General features: G+C 42.2%; 1 protein-coding gene across 2 annotated transcripts in view; it reads right to left on the reverse strand.

Annotated features, from left to right (window-relative positions):
• Positions 1–1553: 1553 nt before the first annotated feature.
• Positions 1554–19282, reverse strand: part of ints3 (integrator complex subunit 3) — a 28284-nt gene continuing 10555 nt past the window's right edge. The window contains exons 9-29 of one of the 2 annotated variants that reach the window (XM_080787758.1): positions 18784–18881; positions 18341–18532; positions 17471–17558; positions 16621–16700; positions 16247–16338; positions 16031–16137; positions 15590–15703; positions 14438–14567; positions 13886–13940; positions 12655–12758; positions 11564–11728; positions 10797–10950; positions 9297–9365; positions 9033–9108; positions 8149–8262; positions 7033–7081; positions 6052–6219; positions 5669–5769; positions 5278–5350; positions 4613–4766; positions 1554–2062 (exon numbers count right to left, since the gene is read on the reverse strand). In XM_080787758.1, coding sequence (XP_080643884.1) covers positions 1985–2062; positions 4613–4766; positions 5278–5350; positions 5669–5769; positions 6052–6219; positions 7033–7081; positions 8149–8262; positions 9033–9108; positions 9297–9365; positions 10797–10950; positions 11564–11728; positions 12655–12758; positions 13886–13940; positions 14438–14567; positions 15590–15703; positions 16031–16137; positions 16247–16338; positions 16621–16700; positions 17471–17558; positions 18341–18532; positions 18784–18881 — 2261 coding nt within the window. In that variant the 3' untranslated portion in view covers positions 1554–1984. Of the gene's footprint in view, positions 2063–4612; positions 4767–5277; positions 5351–5668; positions 5770–6051; positions 6220–7032; positions 7082–8148; positions 8263–9032; positions 9109–9296; positions 9366–10796; positions 10951–11563; positions 11729–12654; positions 12759–13885; positions 13941–14437; positions 14568–15589; positions 15704–16030; positions 16138–16246; positions 16339–16620; positions 16701–17470; positions 17559–18331; positions 18533–18783; positions 18882–19282 lie in introns of both variants that reach the window. The other variant, XM_080787757.1, reaches the window with a different exon arrangement.

The raw sequence follows: 19282 nt of genomic DNA on the forward strand, positions 1-19282 counted from the left end.
AAGCTACAAGCTTGTAGATCAGCCATTTTCACTATTTATTAGTTCAAGTTTTCTATGATTTCTTTGACATTACTGAAAAATGTAATTGAATTCGGGGTTTTAATTCACGAAAGTGCTTGTTTTTTTTAAAGAATATGTTTTGACATAATAATTAATAACAAAATGTGGTAAACAATAAAATGAAGGGACCCGTAAAAATGTGTCCGTGACCCACAAATGGGTCCCGACCCACCGTTTGGGAACCAGTGCTCTAACATACAGATTGTACAAAATTACGTTTTGTTCACTAAAAAGGATACACTAGATCACATATCGATTTATGGTATAGCTTTAACCAATTTAGACCTGTCTGTGTCACCTTATAGCTTATAACTTTAACCATTATTTTAAAAGTAACTTTAGCTGCTGAAAAATAGCAGATCTACAAGCTCATAGCGCAGCAGAGTGCCGCACTACAAGCTATTGTGTAGACCTGCTATTTTTGAAAGATCTTGAAAGAATGTTGTACAAATGTTCAAATATATATTCTTTCACAGTGAACGTTTTAAACTCAAATATTTGCTTCTGGGGGGGGGGGGGGGGTCCCTGGAACAATATATTTTCAAATGGTGGTCCACGGCCGAATACATATACTTTTTAGGAGTCCTTGACATGAAATAGGTTGAGAACCATTGATATAGAAACTGTGGTGTCTCGCTGAGGGACCGCGTGCCATCCTGCCCCGGAGAGAGTCAAGAGCGAGTGGGGGGAGATGAAGGCTTCTTATAATGTTTGGCTGGGAGCACAGGTGTGGCTCATCTAAAGCCCTCCAGCAGGTAATGGTGGTAGTACCTGCCCCCTATGATGCAGCCCAGCCTGTTGTGCTTCACTCCGCCTCCCCTGCTCTCTCTCTCTCCAGGGAGCTTGATGTTGGTTGCAATCATCACAAAACATTTCAAAAAACGTAGAAGACTTCTGTACAATCTGGTCTCATGTCTTAATGGGTTAATATGGCGTTGACGAGCGGCCCAAGTGACCAATCAGGTCTCTAGTACCCTACTCGGCCGGTGGGTTGACATCACATCCTGTTGGCTTGTTTTTTATTATTATTACCAGCTGCAAGCTGGTCAATATGAGCTTGCCAGAGTTCCGACCGGGTAGTACACACTGGAGATCATTTTTCTGCTGAGCCTGCTCTGTTGCCAAGCCTGGATATTTCCAGCCTAACGTGGATTCATTCACAGTTGCTTGCCTGGTTTGGTTTTTGGAGGCTGCTTAGCTTATTTCTGTCACGACAGTTGCCACCACTGGCAACAACCCATAACATCAGATCATCTGCACGGCATTGGCTAGTCGAGCAGTTCTGATTGGCTGCCTCGTCTCCAGACATGTTGCCTCAGAAGTCTTTAGGGTCACTAATTTGAGCATAACGTTATGCCATAAAGTGGCATAACGTCAGCAGCAGACCCACAGATAATAATAATGCAGCTGGCAATTAATTGATTTAATCAATTTGGGCTTGTTATAAAACATCGAGGACCAGTCTGTTTTTTCCTTCTTTTTTATTATTAACATTTCATATTCATGACTCATGTTTATGAAAATATTCAAATAAAGACATTTTGTGTTAAAAAGTTCAACGTTTCTTCTCTTCTCACTTCAAAAAGTGTTTGTTTTGGGGTGTGGTCACATTTGGGCCAATCGGAGAGAGCGATGGAGGGGGGTGTATCGTCCAATTACCGGTGAGTTTCTAACAGGGGGGCGGGGCTTGTCACCGGCAACCAGCATTGCGACATCATAACGACTCTGTGGCTGATCGGCCAATCAGAGGTTGGAGTGTGAACTGATGTTACCATGGTTACCGTCTGTCCCAACAAATGTCTTGGCAGAAGAGGAGGGGCGTTTCCACGGCTCCAGCCAATGGAATCGCAGAGTCCATAAAAGGAGGAGAGGAGGTGTGACTTGTGGGAGCAGCAGGCGTGTGATTGGCTGGTCGGTGCGTCAGTCAGTCGCTGTCGGAGCCAACGGCGGACGAACCTTTCCTCTTCCTCTTTGTTGGTTTAGGTTTGGAATCCTCTTCATCCTAACAAACAAACACACATTAATTCATTCACACATGCATTAGAATACACACACATTCAAGGTAGGCAGCGTACTGGATACAGTGTGTTTTGGTTAAAAGATAAAGGGTTTTGATAAAAGGTTAAATAATCTCTATATTGTGATAGTAATCATTACTAGTGTTTGTTCAGTAACATAACATGGGTCTCCCGGTCTCTCCAGAAAAAGATTAAAAGATCGCCCCCCTTTTCACTTTCAGGTACAGTAGGTGACAAAATAAATGCTAATCAGGAGTGAGTACCCATTTATTAGATTATGTTTCATAGTGTTCCAGTTCCAATTTTGTCTTCTTTTTTGTGTCATTGCTTCTGAATTTTGCGGAAAATGTGACTCGTTTTTTTTAGAACGAGAGTTGTAAGATTTGCGTCATGATTATAATGTTATCAATTAATGCCACTTTAAAAATAAGTTAAATAAGTCCTTGGCAGTGAGGGATTTCATGAATCATGGAGGGACAGACAGTAGGCTGACAGGAAATGGGGCGAGAGATGGGGGGGGGTTACATAAAGGCCGTCGGGATCGGGAGTCGAACCCGCGGCACACTGCCAGACTGGATTACCAGCCAAGGTGCCTGGACCGCTGAGCCACGGCCCAAGCCGCAGTGGATGAGTTTTAACCTGAAATTACCACATCGAAACAAAGAAGCCTACTTAGTTTATACTAGTATACTGTACCTACTAGGTCCATTTTCAAATGATCGGAATCGGATCGGGAGCAAGAGAAACTTGACCGGGACATTGACTAGTATCAATATTATATCATGATATTAGAGTTAGACGATATTAGACTGCACATTGTCTGTGATTTTGGATATTGTACTGTGATATGGCTTATATACATATACGGTTCTATAAAAAAATACAAATATCGGATCGGGGGAAATCGGTATCAGTACATACTCAAAATCAAATGATTGGAATCGGATCAGGAGCAAAAGAAAAAACCTGACCGTGACATCGCTAATACCTACTGTACCATATTACCATAATAATACTGTTATTAATTCTTAATTCTAAATAATGAAGTCTTTTGACTGCGTTCTTTTCCAAAGCCCACCAGGGCCGTCCATTCAAGTCTCTGAATGACACACACAAAGGCCCCACCAGTAAGTGAAAAGGAGGGAGTTGCAAGGTTGATCATAGGTTAGCTAAGGGTGCCCTCTAGTGGAAAGACCACCCTAAAGACTAATCATTGTGTATATTCCTGCACTATACCTGCATCGAGTGATCTTGGTACATAGAAGTTGATCTATTGAAGATTCTGACGTTCAAAGTACATAATTTTTGTTTTGATTGTATTGCTGTATTGTTGTATTGTTCTTTCTGCTTTGGCAATGTAAACGTATGTTTTATCATGCCAATAAAGCCCTTTGAATTTAATTGAATTGAATTGGAAAGAAACTGAAAACACAGTTTGGACGTAATATTTCATTGGCAGGATTATCCATTGAAAACAAATGACGTATTAAACGTCACTGGCTGGGAATGAGTCTCTCTGTGGCATGCTGTGTGATATCTGGCAGGTAACATTATTATTATTGAAAGCATTCTGTAGCAACATGCAATGCATCTAAGGGATTCTTTGATTTTCAGACTCTTGGGGCCCTTGGGGGCGGTGGTTTGCTCTTCACCGCGGCTCGTGACGTCATGTTGTAGTTTGGTGGTCACCCCAACACCGAAAATCCAGACTATGTATGAGCCTTTAGGTTAGGCTTAGGGACTCATGTTCTCACAGAGAGGTGAGTGGAGTGAGGACTCATGTTCTCACAGAGAGGTTAGTGGAGTGAGGACTCATGTTCTCACAGAGAGGTGAGTGGAGTGAGGACTCATGTTCTTACAGAGAGGTGAGTGAGTGAGGACTCATGTTCTCACAGAGGGGTGAGTGAGGACTCATGTTCTCACAGAGGTGAGTGGAGTGAGGACTCATGTTCTCACAGAGGTGAGTGGAGTGAGGACTCATGTCTCACAGAGAGGTGAGTGAGTGAGGACTCATGTTCTCACAGAGAGGTGAGTGAGTGAGGACTCATGTTCTCACAGAGAGGTGAGTGAGTGAGGACTCATGTTCTCACAGAGAGGTGAGTGAGTGAGGACTCATGTTCTCACAGAGAGGTGAGTGGGTGAGGACTCATGTTCTCACAGAGGTGAGTGAGTGAGGACTCTCAGTGCTCTTTAGCAACCTCACGGTTGGATGGACCCAACATTTGGGTCCACACAGTCCGTTTTTTTCTGCAACATTGTTTTGCAACTACTACACTAGAGAGAACTATGAGGGCAGTGCAAACGGCGAGTACAATAATTGTTCATAAATCATAATCGAGGTACACACACATACACAATACAGTAGTGTTGTATAGTAATAGTAGTCGGTCAGACGGACGAACGGACAGACAGACAGGCAGACAGACAGACAGGCGGACAGACAGACAGACAGGCAGACAGGCAGGCAGGCAGGCAGACACAGACAGACAGACAGACAGACAGACAGACAGACAGACAGACAGACAGGCGGGTACCGATGCAGAGCTGGAGACAGATTCCTCTTCGTTGGGAGGAGGGGCCGTTCCTTTCCTGGAGCGAGGGGACGACACCACGGCCTTACGACGACACTTTGGAGGCTTGGACTGACTGTCTTCATACTCCTCCGCCAGAGAAAATAGATCGCTGAACCTGCAAATGTCCATAGGCAATTATATCAGGAATCATAACAATATGATTCGTATAGGACAGTCACGATTATGGGGTGCAGGCTTTAGTTCCGACATCCTATTGATCCGAAACCTCAATCCTAACCTAACCCTAACCGCAAGCACGGGAGCAGCGCATGTCGGACCATCGCTTTTTCGCATCGCATGTCCCCCTGCTTCGGATCTTCGGTGTCGGAAAAGCGTGCGCACCCCACGATTATGACCTTTTATTTCACGGTCAATATTGTCGCTCAAATAACCCAATAAAAGCGGGGAAGCTTCGGTGTCGTATTCGATTTTAGCTACAGTATATACTGCACTATACATATTATGTTTTAGCTATTGAAAATTGGCAGTGAATGTAATAAAAACTTACAAGATTTCCACCAGACATCAATGACATGGAAATTATTACTACTATTAGAGAGATGGAGAGAGACAGAGACAGAGAGAGAGTGTGCGTGTGTGTGTGTGTGTGTGTGTGTGTATTGTACCTCATCTTGTGGGATTCATCACAGCTGGCCTGGACATGTTGTAATGCCTGAAGGATTGGAGTCTGATTGAAGACTACACACATATATACACACACACACACACACACACACACACACGCACGCACGCACGCGCAAACCCACACAGATTTAATATGCAGTTAAAATCATGTACAGCCGACAGTTCAAACTACACACCGTGTCAATCGTATCTGACATATGTAACCACAATTTAGCTTTAATCTCTTCACCACCGTATGAATAGCTCTCAGTTGCTAGACGATCGATAAAACAGGAAATTAACCGGAAAGCCTTGAAAACCCAGAGTTGTGAAATGTGCATATATATATAAATAAAGTGGATTGCATTTGGTTGTGCAGTTTGTAGTGCATACAGTTGTTTTTGGTGTTGCTCAGACTCAGCCGCAGGTTGTCTAGATGTTCCAAGATCTGTTCCAAGGTCAGCTGAGCCAGTTTACTGCTGGAGCTACGAAGACTACGCACACACCCGCACACGCACACACGCACACACACACACACAGACACACACACACACACAGACACACACACACAGGGACGCACACACGCACACGCACAAACACACACACACACACACACACACACCATAAAAGTCAATCAAAGTAAAGTAAAATCAATTAAAAACATTTCAGGTGAGTAAAACTCAACAGCAACACAACAGACAGACAGTACAGACAGTACAGACAGACAGACAGAAGGACAGACAGAAGGACAGACAGAAGGACAGACAGTACAGTACCTCTGTCTCTTGCGCGGCTGGTTGTTGTTCTTGATGAGCTGTGCTTTGATGTGCTCCGACAGCAGGTCGTCGTGCTTGGTGGCCCAGTGCCTCAGCAGGCTGGTGGTGAACTGGTCGTCTGGGTGGCACGCACGACTCAGCACCATGCGCACCATGTCCTCCGTGGGCCTGGGGAGTGCACGCACACACACACACACACACGCGCACACACACACACACACACACACACACACACACGCAGACGCGCACACACACATACAAGCACAAATTAAAGATAAAATGCATTAAAAAAAACACACGTTTCTTACAAATCTTAAGGACTGAGAATGACAATTCTGTTTATTTCAAACCATTTGTATTAACCCATTTAGGCCTGGGTTAATACACACACACACACACACACACACACACACACACACACGTCATAGTTGATACGTCTGTCTCTCTAACCAATCCCAGGAAATAAAAGCCTTACTCCCTCTAACTCATTGACGAATTGCCAATGATGTCTATAGACCTTTTTTAGTGAAAACAAGCTATATTCAACTGCCAATAAATACGGAACGGAACATTGCGTAAACACACTTCCCCCCCCCCCCCCCCACCCCCCGATGAAAATAGAGACTCTTTTTTTCTCTTTCTTTTGCAATATTTGGTGTTTACATAATCATGGAACAAAATATTCTGTGGGTCTTGAAATGATTAGTAAAATTAGTAAAAATGCTGTTCTAGAGAAACTATGGCAGTTAAGGCCTGAGGCCAATTCTACAAAATGAACGCCTAGGCTGTTCTTCTAAATCATTAGTTCTCACACTTTCAAGATATTTCAAAACAATGTTAAAAAAAAATAGCAGCTGTACAAGCAAAGCTCGAAGTGACGCGCTGCGAGCTTGTATAGATGCTGATTTTTTAATTTATTTTTTAAATGATACAGATTTGCTTTTGTTGATGGGTAAAATATTAGGTGTGAATGAACCATACTTTTCTCTGCGTAGCTGCAGGAGCAGGCATGACAGAGCCTCTGGATGTTCTGCAAAAACAAAAGAAAAAAAACACAATTATTATCATCATCATTATAATTATGAAAGTGTGTGTGTGTGTGTGTGTGTGTGTGTGTGTGCGCGCGCGCTCACGCGTGCGCCGTGCACGTGCGTGTGTTCTCAACACTTCTCCTAGCAGACCAGTTGTCCAATTGCCTCCAAACTGCATCATTTAGTTTTCTTTCCGTTTTGTGAGCAAATGTTCAGTTTACATTAATGTTAGATTTGTATGTACAGTATCTGTATGTAGTCTTTAGCTAGCCTAATTGCTAAGGCTGAGAAGTGTAGTCGATTCGTAGGCGTATAGTCTTACTCTTTGGATACGTTTGTACTTTTTCCACTGTCAGTTGAAGCTTCGTAACACCGATGTCTAAAATGGACCCGTTACATTTGTACACTCTCAGAGTTACATTAACTTTAGAATTGAAGAAAAGACTTCAGTACTCACTAGTACTAGTACTACTACAATTAAAGGGACACTTCACCCTTTTTGCAAAAAAATATATGTTAATGACGTTTAGAAGCTTTAGAACACTTTCCTTGGGGTATTTATGTGTGTAATATGTGGTTTTAGATATTTTAGATTGTAGCAGTGAGCCTGTTGTCTCTGATGTCATGGACACTGGTCTCACTACCTTCCTGGACTACAATTCCCATAATTCTTTGGTGCACTGCTCCTCCTTGTTGATAGGGGGGAGAGCTGTCTTACTGAGACAACATGTAGTCCAGGAAGGAAGTGAGCCCAGTGTCCATGACATCAGAGACAACAGGCTCACTGCTACAATCTAAAATATCTAAAACCACATATTACACACACAAAGACCCCCAGGAAAGTGTTCTAAAGCTCCTAAACTTCATTAACATATATTTTTTTGCAAAAAGGGTGAAGTGTCCCTTTAAACTAGCAGCCTGTGAGCTTATTTTCACTACCTTTGTGCAACGCTGTCATAAGAATAACTTAGGCATGCATTCATCCATGATTGATAAAACATACTATATTTACATTATAGTATACAGTTGACAGGTCACATCCTATAATAATGCTTACACACTGTACCTTTATATTTGAGGTGTTGTAGAATGGGTATAATGGTTTCCAGTGGAATGCTGTGGGCCAGGAACAGTTGCCAGGTGCTGTATTGTTCAAACGTTTCCCAGTCTAAAGATTGGACTGGAAAACGAAGACAGAATGTTATCATTTTATTGACAATGTCATCGTTAAAAAAAAACCCTGCGAAAACCTTACACACTAATTATTAATGTGGTTGGTGATAACTGTGCTGCAGCGCGCACAGCACAGGTTCATACATGACTGACTTATTCACACCTCCTTCCATTCCTTTTGTTTATTTGCCTTGTTTGTTTAATTTAACTTTAAGTTAAACTGTTTGAATCGTGTGTGGACTGTATAAGACTTATACATAGTGGTTCACGTGGAAAAAGAAGGGAAAAAGGAGTCAACTTATCATAAGTTGACTCCTTTTTCAGTCTTCGGTAAGTGATAGTCTATCAACGTCGGTTTGCTTCAATGTTGTTGTAACAGGCATCTACCCGATGACTGTTATAACTTCATTTGATATGTGGAGATGACATGTCGAGATCAGGTAAGAAGCACAGACTTAATTGGCCTGAATATGAAGCGACGCGCCATTTGATTATGCAAACAGAGACAGAGACAGAGAGAGAGTACACCTATTTCATCCATACACCTCCATTATAAACGGAGGATATTCACATGATGTTCAAACATAAAAAGCAACATACAGTTGTTTGTACAGAGATGACATCAACACCAAGAAAAATTATGAAGTAACACGAACAGCGTTCACACTCCCTGTGTGTGTGTGTGTGTGTGTGTGTGTGTGTGTGTGTGTGTGTGTGTGTGTGTGTGTGTGTGTGTGTGTGTGTGTGTGCGTGCGTGCATGTGTGTGTGCCACTAACTCAGTATGTTGAGAACTGAATCTTTTCTGAACATCACCAGGTTCCCCATCATCACATGACACATTAATTCCTGAAGCTGAAAGAAAGAAAGAAAGAAAGAAAGAAAGAGTTATTTTAATAAAACAAAATGTAAACAAAACTAAGCTCAAGTGCTTCTTGCTTCCACCACAAAGTCCACATACTGTATAAATGCATACATTTAATGAAAGTAGTTAATGAGGATGAAGTAATGAATTACTACTGTGTTGTTGAGCATCCAGTTACCTGTGTAGAGTCGATGACAGCTACTATCATGTTGAGTAGTTCTCCACTTCGTAACGTCTCATCAGGAAACTAGAGGCACAAACAAGAGAAACATTTTAAAAACAACACATGCACTGGACCTCAGCAGTGTGTTTATCTAACCATTATTTAACCATTAAAACAACACATGCACTGGACCTCAGCAGTGTGTTTATCTAACCATTATTTAACCATTAAAACAACACATGCACTGGACCTCAGCAGTGTGTTTATCTAACCATTATTTAACCATTAAAACAACACATGCACTGGACCTCAGCAGTGTGTTTATCTAACCATTATTTAACCATTAAAACAACACATGCACTGGACCTCAGCAGTGTGTTTATCTAACCATTATTTTACCATTAAAACAACACATGCACTGGACCTCAGCAGTGTGCTTATCTAACCATTATTTAACCATTAAAACAACACATGCACTGGACCTCAGCAGTGTGTTTATCTAACCATTATTTAACCATTAAAACAACACATGCACTGGACCTCAGCAGTGTGTTTATCTAACCATTATTTAACCATTAAAACAACACTATGCACTGGACCTCAGCAGTGTGTTTATCTAACCATTATTTAACCATTAAAACAACACTATGCACTGGACCTCAGCAGTGTGTTTATCTAACCATTATTTAACCATTAAAACAACACTATGCACTGGACCTCAGCAGTGTGTTTATCTAACCATTATTTAACCATTAAAACAACACTATGCACTGGACCTCAGCAGTGTGTTTATCTAACCATTATTTAACCATTAAAACAACACTATGCACTGGACCTCAGCAGTGTGTTTATCTAACCATTATTTAACCATTAAAACAACACTATGCACTGGACCTCAGCAGTGTGTTTATCTAACCATTATTTAACCATTAAAACAACACATGCACTGGACCTCAGCAGTGTGTTTATCTAACCATTATTTAACCATTAAAACAACACATGCACTGGACCTCAGCAGTGTGTTTATCTAACCATTATTTAACCATTAAAACAACACTATGCACTGGACCTCAGCAGTGTGTTTATCTAACCATTATTTAACCATTAAAACAACACTATGCACTGGACCTCAGCAGTGTGTTTATCTAACCATTATTTAACCATTAAAACAACACTATGCACTGGACCTCAGCAGTGTGTTTATCTAACCATTATTTAACCATTAAAACAACACATGCACTGGACCTCAGCAGTGTGTTTATCTAACCATTATTTAACCATTAAAACAACACTATGCACTGGACCTCAGCAGTGTGTTTATCTAACCATTATTTAACCATTAAAACAACACTATGCACTGGACCTCAGCAGTGTGTTTATCTAACCATTATTTAACCATTAAAACAACACATGCACTGGACCTCAGCAGTGTGTTTATCTAACCATGCGTGCACCTACCTCAGAGTATATAGAAGGGGTGAGGTAACAGAGCAGTGTGTGTGTGCGTGCACCTACCTCAGAGTATATAGAAGGGGTGAGGTAACAGAGCAGCCGGACATCGTCTTCCTGACAGGCCTTCATGTCCATCATCAGACAGGTGTGTAGATCTCCGAGCGCCGTGGCCTGAGCAAAGGACTCGTACAGACTCATCTTACCTACCGCCGCTTTACTGCACGCACATACACACACACACACACGCGCACACGCACACACACGCACACACACACACAGAAGCAGAAATTGAAGATAAAAGGCATTTAAAAAAAAAACACATTTCTTACAAATCTGGAGGAATGAGAATGACAATTCTGTTTATTTCAAACCATTTGTATTAACTGACGATTGCACTCATTGCTGTAGTAAATATATCTACAAATGTGGCTATGCTTTGTCTCTTATCCATATATACTAACGTATATACATTAATTCTGTACTGGCCATATAAGGACGGTGACGCGAGGCGTGAAGGACGCGAGATGCGCAGCCGTTTCGCGACCGTTCTGGACGGTCTAGAAGGCCCGGTTCATTTCAGTACGGTCCGCCACTGTTTAAGGCAGTACAGTAGACGGTGTCCTATCTTGGGTAGTTACCTAGCTTTAAGGTAGTACAGTAGACGGTGTCCTATCTTGGGTAGTTACCTAGCTTTAAGGTAGTACAGCAGACAGTGTCCTATCTTGGGTAGTTACCTAGCTTTAAGGTAGTACAGTAGACGGTGTCCTATCTTGGGTAGTTACCTAGCTTTAAGGTAGTACAGTAGACGGTGTCCTATCTTGGGTAGTTACCTAGCTTTAAGGTAGTACAGTAGATGGTATCCTATCTTGGGTTGTTTCTGGTACAGCTCAGCCAACATGTCCAACAGGACGGAGAAGCCAGCGTTGTCTTCCTGCATCGTACACAGGTTCCTGAACACCAAACACACCGGCTTACACACAGACTCCTCCAGAGACCTACGCACGCACGCACACACACACACACACACACACACACACACACACACACACACACACACACACACACACACACACACACACACACACACACACACACACACACACACACACACACACACACACACACACACACACAGAAATGAGAATCAGACTGAATTCTTACAGTAGATCATGAATGATATATGAACACATGTACATTCTCAACACAATACAGGTGAACATGCTCCTCAGTGGTGTCAACATCTTATCAGTTAGAACAGGGGGTTTTCAACTTTTCAACCCTTTTCATGTCAACTGTATCTGTTGGGCATTTGAGCCACGGAACCACCGTTTGATGAGATTTAGCCTCTTGGTCTTGGCCTCCTGGCAAATGTTGTCCAGCAGGGGGAGTGGTTTCACCAGGCTAGAGATATAGAGGTTGACAGTATCCTACTATCTGCCTCATGTCGGTATCGCGTGTGACAAAAATGTCAGACCTACGAGCTCTCTAACCACCGCTGAAGTGCCCTTGGACAAGACATTGAACCTCTACCATGAAATGTTCTATGAGCAGGGCCTGGCTGTAAACAAGTTCTTGAGCTTAGTCCAGTTACCCTGGGTAAACATAGTACCTTTCCTTTCCTTACTTGCCAGAAAAATTAAAACCATAAGAGCGTGTGAGCTTGCATTTGTTCCCTCAATATTATGCACAAAGAGTAACATACCAGACTTGTTTTATATGTCTTAGAGGTAGGGTAAGTCATGTTGTTATAGCTCTATAAATGCTCATACGGTAGTAATCATTGCCATTTAGACTACTAGAGTGTTTGTTCAGTAACAAGGCTACACTTCTCCCCAGGCCTTATTATTAATCATAACATACTCTTCTGTGACGTCAGCAGGTATAGGATAGTAAATAATATGAATTATGTAATATCAATTACTCTTCCGTGATGTCGTCAGGCAGAACATCTCCTCTGAAGTGATTCTTAAAGAGTTCGGCCAAACACGAGGCCAGAGTGGACATCTGTTCCGTCTCAAAGTCCTCCTAAAGATAGTAAAACACACAAACACACATTAACACAGTGGACGTCTGCTCTGTCTCAAAGTCCTCCTAAACATAGTAAAACACACAAACACACATTAACACAGTGGACGTCTGCTCCGTCTCAAAGTCCTCCTAAACATAGTAAAACACACAAACACACATTAACACAGTGGGCATCTGCTCCGTCTCAAAGTCCTCCTAAACATAGTAAAACACACAAACACACATTAACACAGTGGACATCTGTTCCGTCTCAAAGTCCTCCTAAAGATAGTAAAACACACAAACACACATTAACACAGTGGGCATCTGCTTCGTCTCAAAGTCCTCCTAAACATAGTAAAACACACATTAACACAGTAGACATCTGCTCCGTCTCAAAGTCCTCCTAAACATAGTAAAACACTCATTAACACAGTGGACATCTGCTCTGTCTCAAAGTCCTCCTAAACATAGTAAAACACATACACGCACATTAACACAGTGGACATCTGCTCCGTCTCAAAGTCCTCCTAAACATAGTAAAACACACATTAACACAGTGGACATCTGTTCCATCTCAAAGTCCTCCTAAACATAGTAAAACACATACACGCACATTAACACAGTGGACATCTGCTCCGTCTCAAAGTCCTCCTAAACATAGTAAAACACACATTAACACAGTAGACATCTGCTCCGTCTCAAAGTCCTCCTAAACATAGTAAAACACTCATTAACACAGTGGACATCTGCTCTGTCTCAAAGTCCTCCTAAACATAGTAAAACACATACACGCACATTAACACAGTGGACATCTGCTCCGTCTCAAAGTCCTCCTAAACATAGTAAAACACACATTAACACAGTGGACATCTGTTCCATCTCAAAGTCCTCCTAAACATAGTAAAACACATACACGCACATTAACACAGTGGACATCTGCTCCGTCTCAAAGTCCTCCTAAACATAGTAAAACACACATTAAGACAGTGGACATGTGTTCTGTCTCAAAGTCCTCCTAAACATAGTAAAAGACATGCTAACATCACATTACAACACAGGACACAATAGTCAGAGTAGAACGGTAGAAGACAGTAGAATGGCATAACAATAATAATAATAATAATACAGAACATCCAACTCACCTCCAGGATGAGATCCACAATCTCCTGCATCGCCACACACTGCATCTCTGAATCACTGAGGATTAGAACAATAATAGTTATTTTTTACAACTTGATTTCACAAAATGATGAAGGCTGGATATGCGAAATGTTTGTCCCTGTTCAAATATGAAATAAACAGTTTGAACTGAAGTCTTGGTGTGTGCGAACGTTATTTTTTTACAAACCATTTTTCCAACCATTTTGCTAATTTGATTAAATAACTGTTGTTACCAAAGTAGCCTTTAGTTAACCCATTCTGAACGGGAACCCATTTTGGTGTTAGCATCATGTTATGCTTCAGCTATTGAAAAATAGCAGATCTACAAGCTCATAGCGCGCCACCGAGTGGCGCGCTACGAGCTTGTAGGTCTGCTATTTTTTTTTAATCGAAGAACGACTGACATTTTTTTAGAATCTGATCTCAGGTCAGGAGCCCCCACCGGGAGGACACCGGTAGCCTCCTCACGCCCAACACTCCCTGCTGACAGGAGCCCGTAGGAGTACGTGAATGAGTTAATAAGATAAAAAAACCTCGTTTTCTGCAACTGGAGCACTTTCTCTTTCATCGTGTCATCTAATTGGTCCAAGTAAGGTGTGATGTCAGCAGGTTCCTCAATAATGGCCTCTTTGATTGGGTGGAACCTAAACTCTCGCTTTTTCCCTGCAGGAATACACACACAAAAAACAACAACAACACTATTATTATGTACGGCGGTTCAAATATTTTCTCTGAAAACTCGAGTTTTTTATTAGGGAAATACATTGTCTCAAATATGTTGTTTTCATTTATTTATTTTTAAATGCAAACAAATGTGAATCTTCCTATTGGGAATGAAGTTCAGACCTTAAAAGAAGAAAGATAAATCCCTTTGTGATTAACAAAGGGACAACTTTGTTACAAAACTACGTCCTTCTTGTAAAGACCCTGCTCTCGACCAGACAAATTAATATCATCATAAAAGGTAACCGGAAGACTGGACACCTCAATGTTAAATTGTCTCATTGTTTTCCCAAATGTTCAAATCATGTATACTTAGCAATAATTACAACGAGGGTGTTCTTTTTTTTTTAATGTTTTTCTTTGTGACTTTATTTTATATTTTTTTATGGAGGGACAGACAGTAGGCTGACAGGAAATGGGGAGAGAGATGGGGGGGGGGGGGGGAGACATGCAGTAAAGGCCGTCAGGATCGGGAGTCGAACCCGCGGCCACACTGCCAGACTGGATTATAGCAGCCAAGGTGCCTGGACCGCTGAGCCACGGCCCAGGCCGAGAGGGTGTTCTTTACGGTCATTAACCCATTCTGACCGGGCACCCATTTTGGTGTTAGCATCATGTTATGCTTTAGCTATTGAAAAATAGCAGATCTACAAGCTCATAGCGCGCCACCAAGTGGCGCGCTACGAGCTTGTAGGTCTGCTATTTTAGAAAAATCGAAGAGCGACTGACATTTTTTTAAATCTGATCTCAGGTCAGAATGGGTTAATCAGACCAGTGTGTGTGTGTCCAGTGGAAACCTCGTATGAATCTGATCTCAGGTCAGAATGGGTTAACGCATGCCTGCGTTGCTGCAGGAACGAGCCCATAGGCGAGTTCCGTAGGGCAGCACAGAAATTAGTAATGAACATGACGAGAACATGAATATTCATATATATAAATCAATTGATAAAGCATGACGTTACCTTTGCTGTTGAAGTCGTCCTCGTCGTCACTGAAGGCAGCCTCTGTGTTGTCATAGCAACCCTCCTCCTTGTCCATCACGTGGTTGTCCTCCATCGACGACTCCTCCATTTTAACTTGGAAAAAAAAGTTATATACATTTTCCACATTATTAGCTTTTAGTTATCAAGATCTTCCTTCATTGATTTCCTCCGGAAATGTCTCCTTTTGTGATGGAGCTACGTAACATTCCCATTGTAGACCGCGTCCGGCAAGAAGTTATAATATTTATTTAATTCGATATCAATGCCTTGTATTTTCTGCCAGACCTGCTCTCGTCCACTAAAAATGACATTTGGTTTGTCGTCTACCACCTGCCTGTGAACAGCCCCATGAACAGCACACATAATGGCATAATGCGTGCGTGCGTGCGTGCGTGCGTTGGGTGCGTGCGTGCGCGCTACCTTCAGTAGGTGGAGAAGGTGAACTACAGAACTCTGGGAATCGTTCTCTCAACATGGAGCGAAGTTCTCTGTCGAGCTTAGGATTGTCAAACAACGGAGCCAGGTGACTGAGGAATGAAAAGGAAAGGTCATGAATGAATGATCCTCCGTGCTCCTGAACCGTCCAAACCAGGAGGAACACCGATGTCAGTGGTTTGTGTGTAGAGAGGAACTCACGCCAGCACTCTCTTCTCCATGATGAAGTTTAAAGAGTTGAAGACTCCCTGTCTGACCTGAGTCTCCAATGGAGGAAAGAAATGAGGAATAATCTGCAGAGGAGAGGAGAGGAGAGGAGAGGAGAGGAGAGGAGAGGAGAGGAGAGGAGAGAGGATATATTTAATGTTGAAAACAAGATGTCCGTTAGCCGGTATATAATTTAATTATAAATTAAAATGTGTGATTTAACGCTAGATTAATTCATAACCCAGCCTTTACAGTTTTACTTGCATTTATAATGCTTGTGTGTGTGTGTGTGTGTGTGTGTGTGTGTGTGTGTGTGTGTGTGTGTGTGTGTGTGCGCGCGCGTGCGTGTGTGTGTGTGTGTGTGTTACCCTGCACATGAAGTCCAGGAGTGTTGCAGTGATGGCAGGATGAGGTTTCATAGAATGATGCATCACTAAGATAGCAGGCTCTGAAAGACACACGCACACACACAGTTTAAACTGGATTGTCAACAAAAATCATTGCTGTGTGTGTGTGTGTGTGTGTGTGTGTGTGTGTGTGTGTGTGTTTGTGTGTGTGTGTGTGTTCAGTGTAGGGATGGAGCTCGAAACCCGATACCCGAAAAGACTTGATAGCGGCTCATGACGTGTTTAAGCAATCGAGACAAGAGGCGATGGAGAAATAAATCTAATCACCCACGCTGGCACAAACATGTCGGTCTAGTCGATACCTGCCAACCTGCTCTGCCCGGGTAAACAAACAAAAACAACGCTATTAAAGTGACAGTACACACATTAATGATGTAACAGTTTCTTCAATATTATTTTCCAAAAGTAAAAAATGTCAATTGTCTTCCGTCTTTTAAAAAAAGTACTGTATTTGAAGGCCCTAGTAAAAGATACTGGTCCTGTTTATGAATTTATTGGCGTCTCCCGTCTTTCCACAAAATAGAAAATACTCGATAGTGGGCTCGATAAGAACCCGGCTTGATAAGAACCCACCTCGATAAGAACCCGCCTCGATAAGAACCCGCCTCGATAAGAACACGCCTCCATCCGTAGTTCAGTGTCTGTGATAGTTGGCAGTGGCCATACTGTATATGGAGGAGGTGATGCTTCCTGTACCCATGATCTGTATACTAGTTTTCCAAGAATTCCTTCTTGAACACGTGTGTGTGTGTGTGTGTGTGTGTGTGCGCGTGTGCTTGCGTGTATGTGCATGTGCGTGTGTGTGTGTTACCTATGTTCATAATGCTGTCTTTTTCAGGATTGAAGAACAACCAATCATAGAAGAGAGCCAGTTTAGCATTAGAGGCTGCTACATTAGACTGGAGAGAGAGAGAGAGAGAGAGAGAGAGAGAGAGAGAGAGAGAGAGAGAGAGACACACAGACAGACAGACAAGACACACAGACAGACACACACACACACACACACACACAGACAAGACACACAGACAGACAGACAGACAGACAAGACACACAGACAGACACACACACAGACAAGACACACAGACAGACACAGGCAGAGACATTCACTCGATTAACTTTCTTAACATTTCAAACAGATTCAACTTTTGAGATTTAATATTGAGATTTTCTTAATATTATATTCAGTTATTATCAATTATAGTTGTATTGTGTATTCTACTTAGGGCTGGGCAATTGACCAAATTATGTATCACAACCGATATTCAGAACCCATAGCCAAGCCAAGGTTTTTGGGGGATATTTCTTTTTTTTTTTAAATATATGAACAAATCAAAAAAGAAATTGCGACAAAATTGATTAGTCTGTATTATACTTTGTTGTACAATGGTGGCATATAAAAAAAAAGCGCTTCTACGAGCTTGTATATCTGATATTTATGGGGGTCGGCGGCCAATTAATCTTTTGGGGGTCCTTGACATGAAAATGTCAAGGACCTAATGACTGACATAGAAACATAGGTTTTTCAGAAAACTGTCTTTTAGAAGGCATTTGTAGAATTGTCCTCAGGTCTAAATGGGTTTGTAGACTTTGTAATTGTACGTTTGTAGTAGCAGTTTGACGTGGTGTCGCCCAGCCCTAATTCTAGTGTTATTTTTTATTAACTTAGCCCCACCCCTCTTACTGTGCAGGTGGTGAGAAGCCAGCCAATGATAGCCCAGCGTGGCAAGATGTCAGAGCTCAGAACCTCATTGGACGGATGAACGACCCCGCAGATGTAGCGAATCAGATCGCAGCGCAGCGACTGGCTCTCTGCCATCGACAGGTACTGTCGCTGGAACCAATCCTGATAGCGCTTCTGCTGTCCGAACCGCACCTGATACACGCACGCACACACACACACACACACACACACACACACACACACACACACACACACACACACACCCACACACACACAGACAGACAGAAACACAGAAAGACCACAAAACATGACTTATTATCTGAATAGGTCTAAAAGCAAATGAAACAAATGACAAAATAGAGGCATGGAATACTCTGTCTGCGCGCATGCGTGCGTGACTCTGCATGTGTGTGTGTGTGTGTGTGTGTGTGTGTGTTAGTTACCCTGGAGGTCATGAACAGTAGCTTTGTCTCCATGTCTGGTGTGAGTCGACAGGCCAAGAACTTCCGAGATGTCCTGGCTGTTAACAACTGTATGAGACCTGCACACGCACACGCACACGCACACGCACATGCACACGCACGCACACACGCACACGCACACACAGACACAGACACAGACACAGACACACACATGCACACGGACAGATGACCACAGATAGATTAAGAGAGAGGCTAACATATATTCATAATTTCATACAGGACAATAGGACAAATTAATAATTGAGTCTCAATGATTTATTTGTCGCATGACAGTAAATGTTAAACATTGCACTTTATTAATTAAAGATAGGGCTTTCACTTCTAGTGATTTTTACTAGTTGACTAATTTACTAGTCGACTTTTTTTTAATAATTGTTGTACATTTAAAAACTGTGTACATTGGTGACTGTTCTATAATCTAACAGCTAGTTGATCTTGAGGCCTACAAAAACGAGATAGT

The sequence above is a fragment of the Protomyctophum bolini genome (genome assembly GCF_963924005.1).
Source record: "Protomyctophum bolini genome assembly, chromosome: 17".
Classification (NCBI taxonomy): domain Eukaryota; kingdom Metazoa; phylum Chordata; class Actinopteri; order Myctophiformes; family Myctophidae; genus Protomyctophum; species Protomyctophum bolini.